The sequence below is a fragment of the Sciurus vulgaris genome (genome assembly GCF_902686455.1).
Source record: "Sciurus vulgaris genome assembly, chromosome: 12".
Classification (NCBI taxonomy): domain Eukaryota; kingdom Metazoa; phylum Chordata; class Mammalia; order Rodentia; family Sciuridae; genus Sciurus; species Sciurus vulgaris.
Window position 1 is genome coordinate 85,427,136 of NC_136473.1, and position 26,185 is coordinate 85,453,320.

General features: G+C 31.8%; 1 protein-coding gene across 4 annotated transcripts in view; it reads left to right on the forward strand.

The window, feature by feature from the left end:
• Positions 1–26,185, forward strand: part of DENND1B (DENN domain containing 1B) — a 232,239-nt gene that overhangs the window by 84,856 nt on the left and 121,198 nt on the right. For all 4 annotated transcript variants that reach the window (XM_079107996.1, XM_079107998.1, XM_079107997.1 and 1 more), the window contains exons 4-7: positions 9,791–9,840; positions 11,805–11,924; positions 23,476–23,545; positions 24,247–24,327. In XM_079107996.1, the coding sequence (XP_078964122.1) occupies positions 9,791–9,840; positions 11,805–11,924; positions 23,476–23,545; positions 24,247–24,327 (321 nt within the window). The remainder of the gene's footprint in view (positions 1–9,790; positions 9,841–11,804; positions 11,925–23,475; positions 23,546–24,246; positions 24,328–26,185) is intronic.

The following is a 26,185-nucleotide window of genomic DNA, read 5'->3' on the forward strand; positions in this document are numbered from 1 at the left end:
TGGGTCTACCATATTTTAATACATAATTATTGCAGATTTTATGCCAAGTACTTTTACAAAAAATTGGGGTGCAGCCATTATGGAAGTTTTTAAAAAATTTTGTGCTGATATTATATAAAATCATTATTACTAAACTGTCTTTGATGCAAGATTGGGATGCATGGAATCATTGTTAATATACCATGGTGATGATTATGCAGTGAAATATGGAAATACTGACTTTACCATTTGCTAACTGTGTGACTTTTCACAAGTTTTGACCTCTGTGTTCCTTAATTTTAAATGTATTTCACATTTAAAAGAGAATGAAACGGAGTGTTGTAAGGATTAAACTAGATAATCTGTGTAAAGTTCTTAGGTCAGAATTTGGCACAGAGTGCCAAATAATTTGGCAATTATTTTATTGTATTTTATCTAATAAGAGGCTGGAAAAGAAAGCTTGTAGACTGCTTTAAATTGCATTTCTCTGAAATGTCTGTCAGGGGAAATTGATTCTGATGGTACTAAACAGTGTCTTTTCATGTGCTCAGTTTTATTTTTTTCTCAGTGTGAGTGGTGTGTCAGCATTGGTCAGGCCTTAAGGAAACTCCAAGTTGAACAAGTACTTGAAGATTACGGAGATACATTTGTTCTAATTGATCATGCCAGTTATAATAACTAGAACTTTCTGACTAAGTACTAATTTCTTCCATCTGGCTATTGCTACTCAATCACATATTGTGACTGCAATAACAGAAGTGGAGGAAACTCCCAACCTGTGTCTCGGTAGTGCCCTTCTGCCTCCCTTCCCTCTGGCTGCACTTCTGCCAACTTTCACTCTTTATTTCTTTTCTCACATGTGATGTCTTCCCTTGGGACTTCTGACTATACTTCACCAGGAACGGCCCTCCCAAATTTGGTTTGTATAACTGTCTTCTGAACTCCCTGGTGTTTTTCTCATTTCTCCCCATTGCTCTTATTACTCTGTATGTTGCTGAGCTATGATTGCTATTCACACATTGTATATTTATAAAATCAACATAAAACATTACTCATGTAAATAAGTTCACCCTGAGTTTGTGAGTGTATGAGTTAGTACTGATTAGATTTTATACTTAAATAGTCTTCATAGAACAGTTGACTTTTTGTGATTTTGTAATTTATTTACTCTAGACAGGCCTCCAAATAATTGATGGACAATCAATTATGTTTTCCAAACACTCAAAATATATAATAATACTAATTTCTGTGGGTGATTTTCCAGACTCCTGAGCCCATTAGGGCTCAGAGATATAATAAATGTGTCATTGCTTCTAGAATGTGAGCCATTTATTTTTTCACACCTTGATGCATAGACACCCTGATTTAATCTCAAAAACTAAAGGTCCTGTTATTTCTTAAAATACCTCAGACAAACCACAAGATTCCTGCATGGTTTATCATAGGAGTCACTATTGAAGCAGTTTAGGGATGGTTCTCCATAAGGTTCCAGGCAGGACCTGAACAAAAATAGGGAGGAATAATTGTAAATTACTGTTCTGAAATATGTATCTCTGTGCCATCTGTTGCACAAAAATCAATTTTCTAATATAAGTGTAGGGAAATGAAGGGAGAATATTTGCATGGATATGAAGAAGGAAAGAATATGAAGGGTCCAAATATGAAAAGTAGAGAAATAAAATGATCATTAAGACTGAGGAAAAATTAAAAATATGTTAATGAAGAACAAAGAGAAGTTACAATTCAAGAAAATATAAAACATGATTTTGGAGTAGAGTGCAGTGGTAGAAAGAGGATGTTTTCAAAGGGTACCTTTGGAACATCTTTTGCCAAGACAGTTGAGGTAAAGGGATAATTTGAGATTATAGATGAGTGAGAAATACTTCCATTCCTTAAGTTGGCCAGTGCTTTACATAAGTTGGTATTTGATTTTTGTTAAGTGAATAAGTACATGAATGAAAAAGGAATTTTATTGACCTTCCCTTAAATGAAAAATGTCTGCTGACATGACTCTTTGAAGAAATGTTTAATTCAAAGGAAACAGTCAATATGTTAGCCCAAAGCTTCCTGAACATATTGAAATAATCAGATATGCACATTGTATGACAGTGTTTACTTCTATTTTGTTGGTTAAAAAAAGTAGTTGGCTATTTTCAAGTATATATCTATACATTGATCTATGTCTACATCCATAGCTATATAAAATGTATGAAAAATCTTCAAGGGAGGTAGATAAGTTATTCAATAAACACTTTATCATTTTATAATCTCAGTGTTAAAATTTTGACATCAGGATACAGGACCTTTAATGTTATAGTAAACTCAGTAAATATTCGTTTAATAAATAAATATCTTCTTCATTTGATTTAGTAACATGAGATGTTAAAACAAGTAGCTAATGAAGCTAACAATTGTTAGTATTTTATTTATTTTGGTTCATCATAGTTATCACTACTTAGGATTTATTTTGATATAATTTTAAATGCACGGAGTATAGTTTCCTCTAATTAAGTTCCCAGTACTCCCTTACTTTCTCCTGCTCCTTATTCCTTTTCCTGTACTCTACTGATCTATTTATGTACACTTCTTAAAAAAATTATTGCCTTGTGGATATACATAATAGTAAGGTTTATGTAGTATATTCATATATTCATATAGTAGTATATTCATGTATTCACTGGAAAGTTAGGTCAGATTCATCCCATTGTTTTCCCCTTACCCTGTCCATCCTACCTCCCCTTCAATCCCCTTCTCCTACTCACCGATCTTTCTTTTGTATTGATAGAATCTTCCCCCTTCCGGATTTCTTTTCTCTCTCTTTCTTCTACCCTAATTTTAGGTTAACTTCTGCATATCAGAGAAATCATTTGACCCTTGACTTACTAAGTCTGACTTATTTCATCACTTAGCATTATAGTCTCCAGTTCCATCCATTTACCACCAAATGATATCATTTCATTCTTTTTCTATGGTTGAGTAATATTTCATTGTATATATGCATATATCAAATTTTCTTTATCCTTTCATGTATTGAAGACACTTAGATTGACATTTGGCAAAGTACAGCACCCTTTTATGTTTAAAACACTAGAGAAACAAGGCATAGAAGGAACTTACTCAGCATTGTAAAATCTATAGATTACAAATCCAAGGCCAATATCAGACTGAAAAGAAAAAAACAAAGTATTTTCTCTAAAAACAGGAATAAGACAGGGATGCCCACTTCCACCATTCCTATTCAACATAGTTCTTGAAACTCTAGCCAGAGCAATTCAGGCAAGAGAAGGAAATTAAAAGAATACAAATAGGAAAAGAAGAGGTCAGATTAACTACTTGCTGATGACATGATCCTATATTTAGAAGACCCAAAAATTTGTACCAGAAGACTTCTAGAGCTGATAAACAAATTTAGTCAAGTAGCAGGATACAAACTCAATATACATAAATCATTTGCTTTTCTATACTCCAGGACTGAATCTGCTGAAAAAGAAATTATGAAAATTATCCCATTAACAATAACCTAAAAAAAAAAAAGCCTTGGAATTAATTTAATGAAGGATAAGAAGGACCTCTACAATGGAAATTATAGAACACTAACAAAGAAATTGAAAAAATCCTTAGAAGATGGAAAGAACTTCCATGTTCTTGGATAGGCAGAATTAATATTATCAAATTGGTTAGGTGCATTTTATATGCCTGGCATTGTCCTAATCATTTTATGTGGATTTACTTGAACCTCACATAACTCCTTAAATCAGTCCTTATATAATCCTACAAGATAGGTACTGATTTTTGCCCATTTCTTAAATAAGGTAACTGAAGTACCTAGCCAGTGGATTGCAGAGCCAGCATTTAGATGGTAGCTAAATGTCCACTGAATCACTCTATAAGTCACCTTGGGTACGTGGCAGTGTGCATGCCTGTCTTCTCTTATCATCTAATCTTTTGAGTTTCCCCACTTGTGAAAATCAGTGATCATATTTTCTTTACCCTCCATAGCATTTAATTGTGGGTGGATGTCCTGGTAGCTGATAAATTGACTGATATAAAACTTGTTTCTTTGAAAACCTGAAGCGTTTTTCAACTTATGTTAATTCAACGTATCTTGATTTAAATAATTGGTTGATACTCATTTTTTTTTTTTTTTTTTTTTTTTCTCGGAAGGATACCAGGGATTGAACTCAGGGCACTCAACCACTGAGCCACACCCCCAGCCCTATTTTGTATTTTATTTACAGACAGCCTTACTGTGTTGCTTAGCACCTTGCAGTTGTCAAGGCTAGCTTTGAACTCTCCATCCTCCTGCCTCAGCTTCTGGAGCCGCTGGGATTACAGGTGTGTGCCATGGCACCCAGCTTATTTTTAAATACCCTAGTATGTAGGAATGGATTTAAATATCATGGGCAATATCTGGTGTTTTTAAACCTATTTCATTCAGTCTATAAAATGTTACCAGTTATAATAGGAATGAATGAAGTGAAGAGTAGTTACATTAGTCTGAGGGGGTGTGAAGTTCCATGGTCAAAAAGAAAGGAAGCCTTTCAAAATGTCTTTTTCATGGAGTTGGGTAACTGCTGTTCAAATCCTTTCTTAAAAGTGAGGGATAAAAATTTAACTCATTAAGTCTCAAGTTTTTCAGTTCTATATAAGAAAAATGGTTTGAAATGGGTTAAAGGCAGTTTGTAGTGGAATTTTTGACAAAACTCTGAAACCCTTTTGTTTTACATATCCTTTCATGCATTTAAAATGTTTCTCTTTTTATTAAATTAGCATTTTATATATAAAGTACAACACATCTCATTTAGTGAGTGAGTGTGTGTGTGTGAGTGTGTGTGTGTGAGTGTGTGTGTGTAGGTAGGTATATTTTGTATTGTTACTCTGTACTGCCTTTTGCTGGTGGGGTACTGGGGATAGAACCAAGGGGTGCTTTACTTCTGAATTGCATCTCCAGGCCTTTTTATATTTTATTTTGAGACATGGTCTCTCTAAGTTACTGAGGGTCTTGCTAAATTCCTGAGGCTGGCCTCAAACTTGTGATGCTCCTGTCTCATCCTCCTTAGTCACTGGAATTACAGGTGTGTGCCACCACACCCTGTCTCCTGAATCTGGGCTATTTTATTAGCATTAGATCAAACTGAAGTGACAGGAGAGTGAGTAGGTCTTATTACCTAAGACTGATACATATAGAATTAAAATCTTTAAAATTTGTATTTCCTAGCAGTTTTTAAAAATAACTGAATGTATTTGCCTCATGGCAGTTATTTTAATTTGTTAATAATAAAATTCATCAAAACGTCTTGATACATGCATTCTGACTTAATCATTAACCCTGTTAGGATGCTGAGAGTGTATGTAGCTCAGTGGTAGAGCACTTGTTCAGCAGATATAAAGTCCTGGGTTTAATCCCCAGCACTGCAAAGAAAATGAAAAAAAAATTATTTTTTTATTATAACTTTTATTTTTTATTTTTATTATTTTTTAATTATTTTTTTATTATAACCTTTTATTATAACTGTGTTTCCCTTGAAAATTTAAAATATCGTTCCTGATAGTTTGCTAAGATGCTCTGGAACATTTCAGTGCACAATTTGGGAATTTCAGTTCTGCATTCTGCAACCTGCACATGGTTGTGTAGCTCAGTGCATGTTTACTTTTAGGAAAAAAAGTTTATTATTCCCTCATATAAAACACAAATACATTGAAGGAATACATGGTGTTAATTCTCATTTACTTGGGAAAATAGTATTTTAAATTAAACAACCATCCTTTTAGAAATCCATGGCCTCTGTGAAAAATGTGATTAAATTGACAAGTAGACCTTTTGTTTTTACAAAATTATTCTGAAAGTGTTATTCATGCAAATAAAATTATGGATATTTGAAAACTATTCTTATATAACACTGTGATATATTTTTCTTGAGAACTATAGTGCAAATTTCATTATTTGATTAATTTTATTGTGAGGATTCTTAAGGGAAAAAATGTTGCTTCACTCAAACTTCTTTGTAATTTCATGTGTCATGATTATTAGAACATGAGTGGGTCCGAATTCTAACTTTTTCTCTAACTAGTTGAAGGCTAAACAGCATAGGTAGCTATTGCCCTTGTCAGTGATTAGTTTAGCGTGACTGGTAACCGTGTGGCTAATTAGATACAATGGGAAAGTCAGTGGTGGGGAAAGGCTTCCTTATTGATAGAAACACAGCACACTGCTGTATCGCTGCTGTATCTTCCTGTGATATTCTGAACTCTGGCAGCTTGTTCAGTGACCATGAGTAGAGGTTGCTGAGGACAAAGCCAAGAGACTCAGCACAATATAGCAGAAGGAGTCTCTGAGGAGGATGTTGAAGTAAACAGTCCCTGAACAAGTCTACCTTGTCACTCTGCTTGTATATGTTAAATACCCTTAACTGATAGAGTTAGTTCTGTTCCTTAACTGTAGGTGCTAATCAAACTGAAGCCAAAAACTCAGGACCCTTGGGAGACTGCAGTATCAGTAATCAAATGTGTTTTGCAAAACAGGTGATTCTTATACCTTCTCATCTTCCTTCTAACCCTTTCCCTCCTATTGAGAACTTTTGGAGTAAGTTATGAAACAATTAAAGGACTTGGTGAATGATTGCTTATAAAGAGAGGTTAGGGAAAAAAGAGGTGTCTAGATGACTGCCATGTTTTTGGCTTATGCAACTGTGTGGGTGGTGCTGCCATTCTAGATGATAAAGACTATATAACTCAAAGAACACTTGTTTTGTACATTCTGAATCTGAGGTGTCTAGGACCACCCAGAAAGTGATGCCAGAACATAGGTAGACATACAGTCCTGCACTTTAAAGAAATGTTCACAGTATAAGAAGAGCAGTTGTAATTGAAATCCTAGGTGTAGATAAGGTGCAGATACTCCTTACTGAGTTGGGAAGAGAAAATATGGAACTTCTGAGAACACCAGTATTTTAATATAGAGTGCGAGAGGAAATGGTTGAGAAGGAGGAAAAAATGATAACTGATATCAATAATGACAAATTTCATTTCATGTTTTTTTTTTCAGAGAAATTCTAATACCTTTGTAGTTATGGAACTTTGATCAGGATATAAATATACATTGTACTGTTTTTTAAAGCAAATTCTTTCTGAAATGCTTGTTTCACCTGATCAATTTATAATGCTAAATGGTAACCTCATAGAATAAAAAGTAAGCACTATCAGTTAATTCTCTTCTGTCTTACAAGATTGATATTGGACCAAAAAATGTATAAATTTTCATCAGTCCTTGTCTCCAGTCATTAATATGATAATAGATGTCTCATTTTAAAGGCTTAAACAGACACTTGTTATTGTCCCTTTGCAAAGTATTTTACTTTGCATAGTTTTGTATTCTAGTTCATTCTTTTGTTATTTCTGTTTTTGTCATTTGATACATGTTAGCCGATGTGCTCTTTTTATATAAGAATAATATATTTTGGAGAGTTAGAAGGATTCTGGAACTCATTTTTTCTGTGCTAAGGAAATTATTTTTTTAAAAAAAGCCTGTAGATACAGAAAACTGATAACTTCTTGTATTTTGTGAATGCAAATCCAGAATTGTGTGTATGTGCATATATGTCATATCAAAAACAGTGTGGTGGAAATACTAGCCTTTATGAACGTTATTTTCCCCAATAAATGTAGAAGTAAAATTTTCAATTAGTGCTATTGCTTAAAACATTAAAAAACTGTTTGAATACATTTTTTTCCTCCCTCCAACTCTCTTTCTTTTCTTTTATAACTTCAGTTTGAATAGCACCTGTAATTAAGGAAGAAAACCGAGCCCTGGGAACTAGGTAGGACTTCAGCTATTGATCTGTGTAAACCCTGCTTATACTGTCAGGGGAGAAACAGTCAACTGCTGAGCTGCTTTGTCACTGACATAAGCTGAGAGAGGATTTTTTTGTCTATACTGTTTATACACTAGTCTATAGACCTGCTGGCTGGTTGAATTTTAAAGAGTGCGGAGGTTTAAAGACTTGTCCCCCGAGGGATGCTTCTGCCAGTTGGGAAGCGAGCTGAGGCTGTTTTGCAGGAGTGTGTGCATGTGTGTTGCTTTTGGAAAAAAGGAGGGGGAGGGTGTGAAAGGCTGAGCAACTAACTGAGAAGCTTCCTTCTTAATTTGGGTCTTTACATTGATGTGACGTATATGACTAATTTGGATATATTTATAGGTAGACATTGGATTTTGATTATTATAGTGAGTACATGGGCAGTTTTGTAGGGGGAAATTTGAATAATGTTCATATGTGTACTAAATATGGTGAATGACTTCACTTGATGCAGCACAAATTAAAGATTAAGCAACAGTCAAATGGAAGGAAACCATTCTTATTTGGGATGAATTGCTTTTTAGTAATTTATTTCCCATTTGGTGACTCCTGTAATTACATTTAACAATATATTATCAGCAGTAAAATAGCTTCCCAAGACATGGGGCCTGTGCTCTTGCTTTTAAAGGTCCATGCTCATAAGGAAGCCTGGATACAACGCCTTAAGGGTAGAAGTGTGCTGTTTTTACACCATGCTTTTCCTTTCTGCTTCTGTGAATTAGGACTCTTGAAGCTTTCTTAGCTGTTGATATAGGAATTCTACAGTGTTTTTTTTTTTTTTTATTGTTATTCTATTGTAGTGTACACTATAAAAGAATTTGAGACATTCTACTTTAAAACACTCAGTACTATATTTATATGTAGGTTTTAAAAATTTGATATTGGTGATTTCATTGGATATTAGTTATATTGCTAAAGAGGTAGTTGTTAAAGTATTTTTATTAGGGGGATGATTAAGATATTTGTTTTTCTTTTTTTCTTTTTAGTAGGAAATAGCCTCATACATCTCTGCTTTGTTTTGTAAGATCACTCTGACTTTGAACTTGTATGATATTTTCTTCAATTCTGAAGTTTAGCTTTTGCATCAGAGTAAATTTTAAGTAATTTTTCAGATGTAACGAGATCTTTTCCTATTTTTTCCCTAAGGTTGAACAATTATTTGCATTTGCATTCTGTTGATAATTGTTTAAAATATATGATTGCTAAAATTTAAAAAAGTTATTGAGTATAAAATCATTGAAGGTTTTAATATCAGATTATTTTCCATGTTACATAAACACTGATTTTAATGTGAAGCAGTTTTTAAATGAAAGTGCACAAAATAAAAACTACAGTTTAATTTAAAGCTTTGTTTTTGTAGGTATACATTTATTATTTAAGATAAAATTTAGTTCCAAGTGTTGAAACGTATAAATATGTGATTTTTTTGCTGTAGAAAGTTTTTTTGTTGTTAAGAAAACCATTTGAGTATCGGACATGTAGAGTTGTTACACCTCTCAGTGATTCATTCAGCTGCCAACTTCATTCCCTTTTCTCTGCCTGCATTTTAATTGAAACAACATTTATATTTTTGAGCCAGGAACTGTCAGAAGTCCCTATGGCTAGTCTGTGGTACAAGTAGCAGCAGACGTAGCTTACCCATATGGTGTGGTGCTTCCTGTAAAATCCATATGGCCTTGTTGAAGGGAATCCCAGCGGGATGTGAAGGGTGTTAATACCCTTCAGGCCAGGCCTTTCCCTCCTGGGGCTTCCATGGCATTGTCAGTGCAATCTGCCAAAGCACAAACTTAATTCCTTTTTAATAATCAATTATTTTAGTCTAGGAACCTGTGCTATTTTTCCTAAGGGGGAAAAAAAACAGCAAACTTTTTTCCCCCTTGAAAATGTCTCAACATTTTAACTGCATCTTTAGAAAACATTCTAAAGCTTCTTGTTTCTTCTTTAATTTGTATTTGTAGGAAGTACTACAGAGCGTGCCAAAGTTCTGTTTCCCCTTTGACGTTGAAAGGTACAGTATAAGCCACCATTAAAAAAATTTTTAGCTCATCTTAGTGCACACTTTAAAATGATTTCATATGTTTTTTTATAAAGTGAAATATATTTTCATTGTTTCTAGAGAAACAGTGAAGACTAGAAATTCAAGATTAAATAATATTGGAATGAAGAAGCTTGATTAATATATTTTTAACTTTCTCCATTGTGGTGAGTTTGGAGAAATCTTAAAACAGTATTGCCAATAGGTTGCATTTCTTCCCTTTATTCTTCAGGTACACATTGTAGTAAGCACTAGCAGGAAAAAAAAAAAAAAATTGTCCTTGATCAGAGCCTTGAATTTTGTCTTTTCAAATTAGGTGTATATATCCTGGTTTCTGTCTCACTCATCCTAATTGAAAAGACCATTTGTGTGATGTTGTAATACTCATGGCTAGTTGTCTCCCAAGTTGTAGCTTCATAGAAATAGTGCAATGTTAAGGAAGGCTACAAAAACTTTCCTAGCAGTTTTCAAAACCTTTTGTTTGTATTTTACAGCACAAATATTGAATGAACTACTTGTATGTAGTTGGAATTTAATATAATATATATCCCTTTGAGCATGATTAAAGATCATTTATTGTTTTTCAGGTGACTTTCACACCCTATTATCAGTTTTCTTAGGAGTGTGTGGTATAAAAAGCTTTTAAAAGAAAAATTTATTTACAGAAAATATTTTGCTAAGGATCAGTGAGACTGGAATCTTACTATATATAAGATAAAGCTCATCTGATGTTGCGTTAATTGACAATAATAAGTATTAACTGATGAATGCTACTGCTTGTTTCACCTCGTGCCTGGGGACTTAGTTGTCCTCCCTCACTTCCCAAAGTTACAATTTTCAAATAAATAGGAAGAATGAAAAAAGGAAGAAAAGTTGTGAAAGACTATCATAAAATTTGAGCAGTAAAGGACACATTAGTGGAGGTTTTATTTGAAGAAAATAAGTTTAAAAAAACTGCCCACTTTAATGTACATTTCTTAAATATCAGCACTTGAAATTCAGTATTTTCTGACAAAATGATTTGTAGTATTGATACATTGGTAATAATTTATTTCCTTTTCCACAATCACTATGGCTATTTTAAAACCACAGTTAAGGAATAATGAATTTTTATATTTTGGGACAAAGAATCAAAAGTTCACTGAAGTCATGTAATGACTTAGGTTATATCCAGTATCTGAAAATATATGCATATATTTTATAGTAAGGATTTTATCTAATAGTTTATATTGTTACTTATGCCCCAGTGTAACACATATTATGATGTTGTAATACTTAGTTCATAATTAGGTAAAACTATTTACAGCTTAGCAGTATGTTCTTTTGGAGATGTCATATTCTTATTTTGTACTTGAATATTTATTTCTTAGTACACTGATACCTCTAAAAGAGAATACTAAGGAAAAATAACAACACTATTTGATACAGGGTGAGAATGTCAACAAAAGAAGCAATTAAAGAGTGGGCGGTGGCTACCCTTAGATCTTGGAGCAATGTGATTTTCTATCAAAGAATTAATAGTTGTATAAAGCAGACTGATTAGGAAAAGAGAATAGAGTTAAGCACCATAACTCAGTCATCATGTGTAGCTTCTTCTACCGTTTCAGCAGTGGTTATTTCATAACTCACAAACATTTTCTGAGGACTTCTAGTCTTATGACAACTTACAGCAAATTGTCTTATGATTTTCTGGTAAGGGATTAGCATATGCTCATTTGTTCAGTCTACAAAGTATAACAATTTATTTTGATGTTTGACTTATGACTGAGTTTACACATTTCATATTCATTCTAGTTTTAGAAGATAGTTCTAGCTTCAAGAACCAACTGATGGGAAAGGTGAAACCAATGCCACATATAAATATATTCTTGCTTTTGTCTTTCTTTTGGAAAATCATAACACTGGGCTTAATGTTTCATACTTTTACTATATTTTAGGGTGTCACAAAATCAAGTTGGACAGCACTTTACCTTTGTACTGACAGACATTGAAAGTAAACAGAGATTTGGGTTCTGCAGACTCACATCAGGAGGCAAAATTTGTTTATGCATCCTTAGGTGAGTAATTGTAGTAAAAAATTGGTTGCAGAATAGATAAACTGTATCATTCTTTCTTCAGTACTTTGTTATGCCAAAGCAAAATAGTAAACCTTTTATAATTTCTTGTTTTTCTTAACTCATTTTGTCTAAATCTGAATAAGTGGAACAGTGATTTTTCTTTTATGTACAGAATCAGTAACGTAAAGATTTATCAGTAACATAGTACAATTTTTCTTCCAAGAACTTGACTTTTTAAATTAAATATTAAGATATGTGTTCAAGTAATATGTGAGTTTCACATATTAAAGAGGATACAAAAAATTCAACTAAACTAATGTGTGTCCTTTTCTGTCACTAAACCACAACTTCGGTTTTTGAGGTGAATTACTGTTTTAAGTCAAAGGTTGCAAAATGGTGATGGGGCAGTTAGAGGTTTTTGTTTGGCCACTGGGTGTTTTAAAAATTTTAAAAGATGTTGTTAACCTTATAAATTTTAGGAAGCTTTGTATAAACTTTATATTTCTAATTCCTTTTGAGAAATGGGAATATCTCCTAATTATGGTCCTGCCCTCCCCAATAGCAGCAATAAGCTGAAACTACATGTCAGGTTTTTAGTTATGTAACAATCTTGCTAGTTTCCATAGTTTTCACCTGTCCTGTTTTAATCACTTTCCTTATGGGCCTAGACTCAGTAGGTAGTATAGAATGTGTCTCTGGCTTGTGGACCTCAGATCTGGGTTGCTGGCTGTTGAGGAGGAGGGGTTTTAAAGGTAAGCATTCCTGCAGTGTGTCCTCATGAATTAGAAATAAATTTGCATGTAGTATTTAAATTTAACAAAGCCATCATTACTTCAGAATATTTACTTAAAGTAAGAACTATGACTATTGGTTAAATGACTGTAGAGTGAGTATAGACTCCATATCTGCAGTCCAATTTTCATTCATTTGTGGGAAACAGATTCTAAAACACAGAGATCATGTCACTTTTTCTTTGTGGTTCTCAAACTTGTTTATGCAAAGAACATCTGAATGTTGAAGTATTCTTTGAATTAGGAGAAATTTTACCTGCAAAAGTATGTTTCTATAAATACAATAAAATATCAAAAGTAAAATTGTATGTGTCAATGAATAAGCATTATCCATTCATTATTTCATTATTTCATCATTATTAAAATTATTCCTTTTATATTTGATCTCTTTGGTCATTTGACAGTGCATTTTGGTAGATAAGAAATATATGTAAAAGCTCTATGAAAATAATCACAGAGAAAAATTTTAAATTGAGAAAATGCTATCCTCCACTTTATATTTTCTTTGTAAATTAGAAAAGTATTGCCTGTTTGACATTTTAATGGCATATCTTAGTCTGTCCTGAAAGTGTGCCTAGTGTGTCCTTTGAGAACAGCGGTTTAGAGAATAGTCAGTAAATTAGATAATTTAGTTTTAACAGTAAACAGGGAATTCAACTATAGTAGAATTAAGCAAATTATTCAGAAAGTTGTTATGGATAGGTTAAATCTACCTGTGAGTAGTCAGCATTATTTCTTGGAAAATAATTTTGGCAAGTCTTTGTAAGTGCTATATAGCTTGAGGACTAATGGTGTTCTTGGTCCTGGTTTGTCTGGGTGGTCCTCTACCACTTAAAGGTTAACTTCATCATTGTTGAAAGGAATGATGAAACTCTAAATATACTAGAAAATTACTGCTGACTTTTAAAAACATTACTGTGATGGTGAGAGAGCCTTTATGTACCTAAAATGTATTTCTGAAAGATTGGTACAGTTGCCCACATGATGTTGATGAATACTTTTGTTTGGTGAGAAATATAATAAAGAAAACTTAAAACACAAGTAATAAACTGGTAGAAATAAATTTATAACCTTTATAATGGGTTTAATAGTGGTAATATATAGTAAATACTTACAAATTATTAAGAAAAAGAACCCAGTAGAGAAGTAAGTATTTGAATAACTTACAGAGGAAATGTGCTTAGAACACTTACAAATGATGGTTAGCTGTACTGAAAGTAAAAAAAGAGCATATTTAGATCAACAGAATTGAAAAAAAATATTTTTAACGAACTTGAGTCAACATACATCTCATGTGCTAATTCATTGGATACAATTATTCCACAATGCGTGTATACTTCAAAACATGATATTTATGTGATTAACATATCATTTATATAAAATTTAAATAATAATAAAAATAAATTAAAAATTTGATGACCATATTGATTCCTCAGTAGAACTTAAGTACTTTATGGTACATTTCCCCACTCCCATTCTGTGCCAGAACAACAACTGCCCTCAACAGAATGCTACCTCCAAAAGCACAGGGAGTTTCGATATACCCCCAGTGTCTGCAGCAGTGCCTGGCACATAAGGAACACTTAGAAGATTTAATAGATACTTGTGGAACAAATGAATAATACAAGGAATGTTATTTAACTGTTAGGCAAAATTAAGCCCAAATATACATCCTGAGTTGGAGAAATGTTTATGAACATTTCTTGGAGAGAGATTGTAAAATGATGAAAATTTTCAGAGTGATATTTATGTGACTGTTCTGCTTTTGTAAAGAACAAGTCATATGTGTATATTTGTGTATTTTAAGAAGTAGCTAATCTATAACAAATTATATTAGTCTATGAGTGATAGTCTTATCAAAAACACTAAAGGATATCTCCCTCCTTTTTTTAAAGTTACTTTAAACACTTTATCTACTTTTTGCAATATGAAAAAAATCATTTCAGTTTTTTCCTGATCTAAAATTTTGAACTGCTAACATTATACAGATAATAAAATATAAATATGGAACTACAGATACCATATTAAAAAATTATCTTTAAAAATCATCTTTTCCCAGATAAAATAACTATCTTACTAGTGCATTTCAGCGTAGGTACTCCAGAGGCAGTTAGTTGATAATGGCACTGTAGCAGAATTAAAATGGAAAGGGGAATATTTTTTTCTATACTCTTGAAATGTAGGATCACAGTGTGAAAGAATGACCTTGGAAACAAAAAAATATTGCTGGGGCTGTGACTAAAACAGTCTTAGAGCCAGATATTAGTACTTTTCTGTAATTTCAATGTAAAACTTACACTACGTTTTATGACATGATTACATGAATGTTAATATGAAATGCTAAATTTTATTTCCTATTTTTCCCCTTTTAACAATGCTCATTTGACAGTGTACTAAAGATGTAGTGTAAGAGTTGTGTTTTACACACATATATACACACACACACACATACGCACATACAGAAGATTTATCAAACCAAGACAGAATAAATAGTAAATTTCTAGAAGGAGTTGGGGGAAGAAGGGCAATAATATCTTATAAGCTTCTTATATAATTGTTTGGGGAAATTAGGCCTCCTAATTTACAGGCCAATTTTTATAACAGTCTGTGTTGCTTCCAGTGGTATATGAAAGAAGATCAACTGTGTTGCTCTTTTGAGAATTTACTAGTGGCTAGTCAAAACCTCAGAGTAATGTTTGCAGTCAGTTTCGTAGAACTGTCTTGAACTTAGAATTCAAGTAGTTAAAATTTATTGAAGATTTTGACAAAATACTTAGAAAAGGAAGTCACATAAATATTTTTAACCAGGTTTTCTGAAAACAAAAGTGTTAATGTTTTATCAAAAAAACTTAGACGATTCAGAGAAGGTTAAAAAAGAAAATAGGTCACATTTGTGCCACATAATCAATGCTTCTATATTGGTATTTAGTTCTGGTCCTATATCCATCAGACTTGTTAATGTACATTTACAGATTTTTCTATAGGAAATCAAACTAAATTGATTGTAGTCTTTATTCATAAGTTTTAAAATACATGAATATATTTAATCCATAAATCCAGAAAATCCCAGTGACTCTCATAATATCATCCATAAGTGCAGACAATTTTTCACACATACTTAATCTGACATTTGGTTATTTTTTTTGTTGTTGTTTCCTTATAGGGAGAGATTTCACACAAATATTTTTTCCTTCTGATTACAGGTTATGTTTAATCAGTACTTACATTTTACTTGAAATATGACTTTTGAATATTCACATTTAATACCTTGTCCTTGAAGCTATCATTTGTACAATATTAATTTATTTATGTTGAAGCATACTACATCTTTAAGTATTCTATTGTGAGAGACATTGATTTGGTTATTTAGTGTTCATACTCAGTCGCAAATGAATTAAAATTCTTGGGTAGAATTAATTGATTTTTTTTGTTTCTAAAATATCATAAACTCTAAATTTTTCTATCGTTATCAAATATATCGCCCCCATGTTCTCATTTCCAAAGTTACCCCATAATGTGTATGTTTATGTTTCAGTGATCTAAAAAATTTAAAAGAAAAATATTTATAAATGACTTTTGAGATTTTGTTGATATTGAACAGTTTGAAATATTTTAGGTCCTTTAAAATAGTAGTTCTAAAAATGGTACATATATCTATCTATATACATAAGGAATTTGAAGTTATTTTACTACAAAGTAAAATAAATCACTGCAGAATGATAGAAAATTTTCCTTAGAGCAAGCAAAAAACAACTTTCTTTGTTGACTTTTTGAAATGATGACAGTAAATTAGCAGTAGTAGTGTTTGGTATAGCCAAATTCTCTGCTGAGTGACTAATATGCATTATTTAAAATACTATTCCTTGGAGTTCTAAGTTAGAAATTTATATATAATACACTAAAGCCACTTTTCTCCTGGATCATGCCATTATGAGATTTAAAATAATTTAGATTTATGTTCAAGTTCTTAGTAAGATAATTTGGACAGTGCTATAAAAACCATGTGCTCTTTTTCTCCTAGAAGTACACTATTTCAAAACTTAGAAGTTAGTATTTTTTTAAATTGTTCTCATTTTTTTCACATTTTAGAAGATGACAAATAAGAATTTAGGCCTGTGTAATACAAAAGTTGATATTTAATTTTGAGCCACTATAATAATGCTTTAGTTTTTTCTCTGACAAGGGTCTATCCTAGTTAACAAGATTTCAAAAATATTCGGAAATATTACAAAATATATTTAAATTTAAATATAATTTAAATCTTACCATTGTTTTTATTTAGAATGGTTTTATATGCAAGCAAAAATTCAAGAAATAACTTTTGTCTTAATTTGATTAACATAATTTTATGGCTATAAAATTGTCGCCAAGGGTTCAAAATGAAATACTCTAATAAGGAAGACAGATTTATGTTTAGGGCCTTTGTAGTTCCTCTTGCCCCCTTTAACTCATACCAAACTTCAAGCTTTCACACTCTTCCTTTGGGCAAATCCCTTAGAAACAGAATGTTTCAATTTTACACATTTTGTGTCAATTTTCCAGACAGAAAAACAGCCTCTAGACATTAGACGTTTTTCTACGGAAAGGCAGTTTCCTTAGTTTTATTTGATTACTATAAGTTAAGTTCCTGCTGATCACTCAGACTGTTAGTGGTTACCTGACTATTTGACAAAAAACATTTCCTTTCCTTTATTTAACCTTTGACTTTGGAATGTAAAAGTTTTATCAGCTCTATGGTAGAAGTACTAGTGTGGGGGAGTCCTCCTATGCCACAAAATGGGCTCTTACACGCACACAAAATCTTATCTGACTTTTGTCTTAAGTCTTTAAAGAAAATTAAGAAAGTAATCTTACAATTAAACTTTAATCTCCTGTCTTTTGTTTTAAAATAATTGGTTTTAATGTATTTGTTTTTCATTTGTGTATATTTGTAATACTATTGAAAGTCACATTGATTGTTAAATAAATTACGTGTTCGGTTTTTAAATTTACTTTTTACAATATGTTGAGTAATTTTTTAGCTTTCTAGAACTTTTGTGGTCAGTTGTGAAAAAGAGATTTATCTTTGTATAAGGTTTAATGAAAAATATTAATGATAATCAGTTTAAGAGCTTATAGATTAATTAAAATTATTTGCTTTGAACATATGACATTTGAGAATTTCCTCAGAAACCCCAAAAATAAAGACATGGGAATAACATTTCTTATTCTAGCAATGTAAGCTTATAAAATTTACAGTTCATTTTTTGTATATGTGTGTGCTATATTCAGATCAAAAGTTTTGAGCATAGTTTTCTTTTTAAAAAGGGATGTTATTTTTTCTCCACATATTTTTATTTAAAGTGTGAAATGGAATCTACTTAAAATATTGGAGTTCTTATACTACTCTATGTACCCTGGACTATTTTCTTGTCAGTGAGGAAATTGAACAGTAGGATTTCTTGTTGAGCTGTTACTTCATATCAGGCGTTGTCAATTCAGTTACTTGCAAGGACTAGGTAGGTGACTCAAATGAGAAAAGTAGGTTAGTTCCCAAATATGGGAAGTAAGTTTGGTGATCTGAATAGCATACAATGTACATGGAGACAGAAGTCAGTGTTAGGCATTTGTCTTTAGGCATTTGCCACACAGAGGAAAATGAGTGACTAGTATTGTCAGTTTTTGATTTTTTATAGGAACAAGAAATTGAGATTTTTGAAGTGAATTTTCTGAAATTTAGAAATTGACAACTTACTCAATTAAATAGCAGCCACTACTCCAGGACTCTGCTGACCACATAGAATATGGCCATGGGCTAGCTGGCTGCAGCCTACAGATAGCCAGTTTACAGCCTGTGTTCTAGATGCTTGCATATTTGCAATGGAAAATGTCCTTGCTTTCTTGATGCTTCTAGGAGACTGTGGCTGGGGTTTCAGATTAATTCCACTTTAATGTGTTATGCTTTTGTTAAAAACCACAAATGATATATACTCTTTAGAAGGAAATAGTATCGAGAACCAGTATATATTCGCAAAGAGCATGTTGTGTGTGACTATGCTCTATTCTTTATGGTGATACTGTGTACTAGCATATCAGGACATGCTATAACATAAGTTTGAGTCTATCTCACTCTTTCACAAACAAATTTTGTGTAGAGAAAAATGCTGGCTAGCTAATGCAGTTATGAGTCTTGTGATGAGGTCTAAGCATTAAACTTAGAGTGTTAGATTTAAGTTATTTTGGGAGGCATCTTCTACCTTGTTTTAGGCTTTTCAAAATCTTTTCAAAATTTTTAGCCAGAACAGTGAACCCAAAAGCAGTTTCAAAACTGAAAACTGGTTTAGTTATTACCAAAATGTTAGAAGAAAGAATCAAATCATTAATACAGATACACAAATTTAGAAACCTATAATTTGCTTTAGTGAATAGAAATTTTAAGTAAGCTGATTTAAGATTATACCAGAATGAATCCAGTTTATTTAACCATATAAGAAAATCCAGTCATTGGACATATTTATTCAAGGGCTGGATATTTATTTTAAAAATAGTTGTCTACATTGGATGATTAGTTGGATGTATGTTGAATAGAAGTCTATCCCAAGATTGCTATTTGATAGCCTTATAATTGTGGATAAGTTGCTTTATCTTATTTTAGTCAAATAGATATCAAAGTAGTGGTGTAAGAATTAAATGAGATAACACATAAAAATATACTGTATACTATCTTCAGTGTTTAAGAAGTTTTATTCCCTTCCAACTATGTGGATACATAAATTCTGTGATTCTTAGCTTCTACCTTCTATACCTTAGATGAACGTATAACTGACTAGTCAGTATACTCCCCAAGTAGAAATAATAAAGCATATTAGGGCCTTAGGGAGATGTTTGTGAAAAATATCCCATAAAGGAAAAGCTGGTTTTTATTTAAAAAAAATTTTTTTTTAATTTATTTAATTAAAAACCATAAATTTACATAGGGCAATGTTGTTTGATTCATTCTGTTATTTTTTCCCCTTCCCCCCACCCCTCCCACCCCTTTTTCCCCTCTATACAGTCCTTCCTTCCTCCATTTTTACCACCCTCCTTATCCCTAACCCTAAACCTAACCCTAACCCTAACGCTAACCCCTCCTACACCCCCTTATATGTCCTCATCCGCTTATCAGCGAGATCATTCGTCCTTTAGTTTTTTGAGATTGGCTTATCTCACTTAGCATGATATCCTCCAATTTCATCCATTTGCCTGCAAATGCCATAATTTTATCATTCTTCATGGCGGAGTAATATTCCATTGTATATATATGCCATGGTTTCTTTATCCATTCATCAACTGAAGGGCATCTAGGTTGGTTCCACAATCTGGCTATAGTGAATTGAGCAGCTATGAACATTGATGTGGCTGTATCTCTGTAGTAGGCTGATTTTAAGTTCTTTGGGTATAGGCCAAGGAGTGGGATAGTTGGGTCAAATGGTGGTTCCATTCCAAGAAAAGCTGGTTTTTAAGTAGTCTAATTTATAGATGGAGTCATGGTGTAATATCAGGATGAAATCCAGTAAAAGTATTCTTGGACATTTATGAGACAATAATAATTATATAGATATAAAATGCCTAGCGATAGTGAGAATTTAAAAATGATTAAAAGTAACCTATGGGGCTAGGGTTGTGGCTCAGTGGTAGAATGCTCACCAAGCATGTGTGAGGCGCTGGGTTTGATGCTGAGCACCACATATAAATATGTTAATTAATTAAATAAAGGTCCATCAACTAAAAAAATTTTATAAAAAGCAAACTAAATATGGATATTTTAAACATTTTTATTAGCTTTTGTCACTTTTGAAAACAATTAAATAAATAATCCTACACATAAATTATATTTATCTGTATAAATTAGCTGCTCAGTGAAAACCTGAGTTCTAATTAAGCTTCATATATTGAAAGGATATTATAACCAATGAAAAATAAGTACATAGATGAGAAAACTAGAACATTTAAAAGAGTGGTAAGGTATTTGGTCTAGATATAAAGATTATCTTATTTTGTAATTGCATATATGAAATCTATATTATATTTTTCAAATTTATAGTGGGCCAAGAAAGAAGAATAAGGCTAAATAAGTTTTTACGTTATTTAAATATGATGAAAAATGACAACATAAGATATGTAACTGCCTAAAATCAATAAATTTTGCTTTTTCTAAAACTCCTTTAGAACAGGATAGGTACAAACTGATTCTTGAGTATATTAGAACTTGTTTTATTTAAATGTATAGGTATAAACTACATGACATTGAAATTTTCTTGAACCATCTCATTTTCTTCAGGCCAATAAAATTTGAAATGTGAATATGCAATGAATTTGAATGAAAGAATTACATTCTTACCCTTTAGTATGTCTTCACAGGATAGCTCCATGAAAATTATTTCTTTCAGTTGTAATGAATACAGAAACTATGATGTATTAACTTGCATTATATTGAGTTGATAACTTAAGAACAGTACTAGTAATAATCAAGGTTTTTTTTAATAAATGAAAGATATGGTAGACTATGACTTAAAGAGTTGAATAATTTAAATATGAAAATCGCAGTTGCCAGTACTAATTTCTGATTTTCAGATTCCCCAAAAGCTTTCACACATTTGTCACAACCCTTTCTAAATTTTTCAGATTCTCTTGCAAAGCAGTCAGCATGCTTGTTGCAAACACCTATTCCAACATTTTTTATGAAACTTTTATTTCTATTTCAGTCTGGAGTGGTTGCTTTCTAGGCCATTGCACAATTCTTATGGACTTCACTTTTCTCCTGTGGTCTTAGATTTCTTATTGTTTACATCCCTGCATTATTCCTTCTTAATAGCCCTCATTTTGTTGAGGATGACTTAGGAAGGGAATTTTTGAGTCCTCACACAATTGAGAATGGTTTTATTCTATCCTCATACTTTGCAGATAATTTCTCTGAACATAGAATTCTTGGGCAGAGAGAATTGAACTTCTGTATTTTGAAAGCATTTGTCTTCTAACTTCTTCCTGCAGTTCTTTTTATTTAAATCTAGTTTTGTTTAATAGCATCTTGTTCTTTATTCAGCTTCTAAAAATATTAAGGAAAGTTTAGAAGTTCTCTTTTGCTGTTTGCCGAGTCCATATATACTTGGAGTTCCTTTTATGTTTTTATGTTCAGTACAAAAATGCATTTGTGTCTGTATTTTTTCAAGTATTGGGTGGTTGGGCTGTTCATTTACATTCAATAAGATGGTACTAAAGTGAATTGGAAACATCATATGTTTAGTGGTTTATCATCTACTGTGTTGCTGGTTTTTCAGTTTCTCTTGTGCATATAAATTTATACCCTTTTTATGTATTTATTTCCATTTTAGTGGTGTTTCCAGATAGCACAGAGATAAATACACACTTTTAGTTGTTAGCTTTAACCAGTTGTGTAAATATATTTAAACATTATTGGCATTTTCTATGTTATTAGTTGGTATTTGTAATTAAAGAATTCTATATTATTCTGCTGAGTAAAAGTATTATAGTTTGCCTAACTATTCCTCTTTTGTTATGATTTTAGGTTATTCATGGTTAAAAAGCATCATTCATCATCACTAGTAAAGCAGACCTTGTATGAGAAAATCCTAATAGAATACTGTTTGTCTAAGCTCAGTTCATTATTTTGTCTTTAATATACTTCATGCATGTACTCTCATGTGTGACCCTTTATGTAGAAGTATTACAATGTTTTCTCTTAAAAAGTATCTTACTGTACTAATGCTTTGAAGAACAAAAATGGGTGTCTGTTAACTGATAACACGGTTGTATTTGTGATTTACTTTTTTTCTATGTGGAAAATGTACATGTTAATAAATATTAAATTAAAAACTTTGGACAGATTTAAAATATATTAGTATTTTTATTTGTTAATTAAAATATAGATTTTTTACATACATATGATTTTTGGATTTAGTATTTAACTTTCATAAAAATAATTACACTTTGATCTAGTAAAATGAATTAAAATGACAGTCATTTTTTATTTTGGTATCTAAAATCTATTACAGTTTTATAATTTTTAAATTAGTCTTTCTGATATTTGTATTGATGTTTATTTTGAAATTTATCATCCTACTTAAACATAATTTCTGAAGAACTGATTAAACACACAATTCTGTTATTTTCTCTTTGTAGTAATATTTTAAAAGAGATACAATTCTGTCCTGCATATTGATGTGAAGGTCAATGGCAGACCACCCGTACAATAGTGATCCCATAAGATTGTGACAATAGTGACATTGAAGCCATCTTGCTTGTATGAGGACAAGCAAGTATAAGTACATTCTGTGGTGCTCACATAAGGAAATTGCCTAAGGACACATTTCTCAGAATGTATTTCTAAATTAAATGACACATGACTGTAATTTATGTTATTTTAAAAGCTCTTTGAAATTGGTTTTTATATAATATTGTCTTACACTGGTTAATTTTTATCCTGTGTTTTTAGTGATTACTATGAAATAGGATTAATTTTAGATGCTGATGATAAAAAGTGTGTAATGGACAATTTTTATAATGTATCTTTGAATTGTGATTTATTCTGTGAGAACAAATAGTGGATAATATGTAAAATTTTCCTGAAGAAGTAAAGAGAATTTGGGTATAGTTCTTTATAATTATTTATAACAATATAAATTTAATTATTAGTCTGCTTTTTTCTTTATTATAAATTTCAAATATTTATGTGCATGTATATATACAAACATATACCTTTAAAATAATTTGTGTTTTTATAGTTACTTGCCATGGTTTGAAGTATATTACAAGCTTCTAAATACTCTGGCAGATTACTTGGCTAAGGAACTGGTAAGCTATATTTTAATCTTATTTCTATTGTGTTAAAATATATGTAACATAAAATTTTATCATTTTAACCATTGTAAGTTTTGTGGCATTAAATATATCCACATTATTTGACAACCATCAGTTCTAGACATCTCTAGAACTTTTCATTTGGACAGTCTGAAACTCAGTACTCATTAAACTTGACCTACCCATTTCCTCCTCTCTTCTTTCCCAGAAACCACCATTGTACTGTATCTGCCACTATGATTCAAAGAAGTGGAATCACGCAGTATTTGCCCTTATGTTGTCTGGTTTATCTCACCTCACATAATGTCTTCAAAGTACCCATGTTGTAGCATATGTCAGAATTTCCTTTCTTAAAGGCTGAAGGCAGTTTTCGATTATATCTGTGTATGCTGCAGTCCATTATTTTATTCAACTGTTGATGGCCACAGGTTGCATCCACCTTTGACTTTGCTTCTCCGAAGATGGTTGTACAAATACATCTTTCATTCTTAGGCTGAGTTTTTCTTGGTGTATACCTAGAGACATTAATGCTGGATAATATAGTAATTCTGTATTTCAGTTTTTGAGAAACCAACCTGCCATTTTCCACAGTGGCTACATCATTTAACATTCCCACTAGTAATGTACTAAGGTAATTTTTGTTGTATTTACTTGCTGTGTTACATTTATTAAGTGATTTTTTTTTTCTGTTTTAGGAAAAGGATTTGAATGAAACACTCAAATCCCTCTATAACCACCCAGTACCAAAGGCAAACACTCCTGTCACTTTGAGTGTGGTAAGTAATCCCTAATTATTTTAAGGAATCTTAACAGTTTCTTATTTAAGAACAAATGCACTTTTTAAAAATTGTTTGCCAAGTCACCTATGCTTCTGCTTCTTAGAGAAGCTTCAGTGTGGGCCTAACATTAGTAGGTGATAATTTTGAGATTTTTGTCATGCTGTATGATAACTTGATATATTTGAGTTGTGTATTTTAGTAATTGTTAAATTGAAGCACTAAAGAATTATTTTGAGCTGAAAATAACTGTGAGGATACTATGGTTGTGGGGATCATTGATTTTTCAGGTGAAACCTATGCATAATAAAGGAATACACATACATTGTGTGTGTGTATGTGTGTGTGTATATATATTATATATATAATATATATATATGTAAATAAAATCACTGGTCCTCCTAAAATGAAAACAGTACGTACTTAAGAATAGAAGATGAAGATGACATTGCTGCAAGTGACATGCTGGATAAAAATACTGAATGAAGAGTTGTTCCTTGTTCTTTCCCTAGTCTTATATATATATTCTGGTGTAATCACTAGATAATGAAAATGTCATTAGAGTTTGTCAAAATAGCAAGCCTTTGATGAGATAGATTATTTACCATTGAAACTTTTTAATGAACTGTGCCATCTATATCTAAAAATACACTAAAAACAAGTCCATGGTAGTAAAATGTGGATATTTTAATTAATATTCTTCATTACTTTGGCATATGAAACTTAAGATTGAATTTTATTTGTATTGATTTGTTTCTTTCACAATAATAGTAAACTTCCACACTAACAAAGAAAAAAACCCTAAACATTCAAGAAAAATTGCCAGAAAAAAATAACTTGAAATATAGTAATAGGTATTTACATTTTTGGAAGATAAGGAAATCATTATTATTATTCTTTCTTTGGTAATAACTTTATTCTTGCCTACATTCCCTCCTGTAGTTATATTTAATAATGGTTTTTGCTTCCTTAATTCCATTCTGTACATTTTCACTGTCAGCACCCTCATTCAGGTGCTTCACACTTCAGATTGTTCTTAGTCTAAAATCTTTCCTGCCAGTTCTTCTTTCAAAAGACTGAGATTAAACTACCTTAAACCTTGTAAAGTCCACTACTGAAAAACAGCTCCCCATTTTATACAGATTTTTTTTGATCTTGTAGTTGGTTTTTCAGGACCATTCAATTCCTAGTTCTCCAACTTTTCATTTTCTGTATAATAAATTTTCTCACATGGATTCCTTGCTGTGATCACATTGTTTAATCCAGTTTCTTGAATGAGCATCTTGCTTCTCATTTGCACTAAATCTTATTTTTAGACTTGTCTTTAGAACTATCTCAGTTCCCACCTTTGTGAAGCTCTTGCCATACACCTCAATTTGTTCTTTCTTTCCTGTGATCTCTGCTGCCTTGTGTCTGCATGATCTTTTGTTGGATACTACCAAAGTGGAAATGTTTAGTATTCCTTTGGAGATTGGGGATGGAAAGCCAATGAGAACTTGGATTTTTTTAACCCAAATTTGGGAATCATCAGCAGACATAGTTGTAGCATCTTGAAGAATACACTGTAGAGATCATGGAGAAGAGGCTAAGGTCTAATTACCCAAATAGGCTATGCATACAAAGAAAAGAAATCTAGTGAAAAAATGAGAGGAGAAACTCAGACTCATAAGTAATTAATGCCAAAAGAATACAATGTGTATGGTGAGAGGCAATGCAGCAGGCAGTGCAAGCAGAACAAAGAAAATCCCTGGTTTTCCAAAAATAATTCCTCTTTCTTGGAAAGTATTTTTATAGTGATTCTAATACTTTTGAGTTATGAAAATATAGGTGCAAAGATAATGGAGGCAGCTATTATACA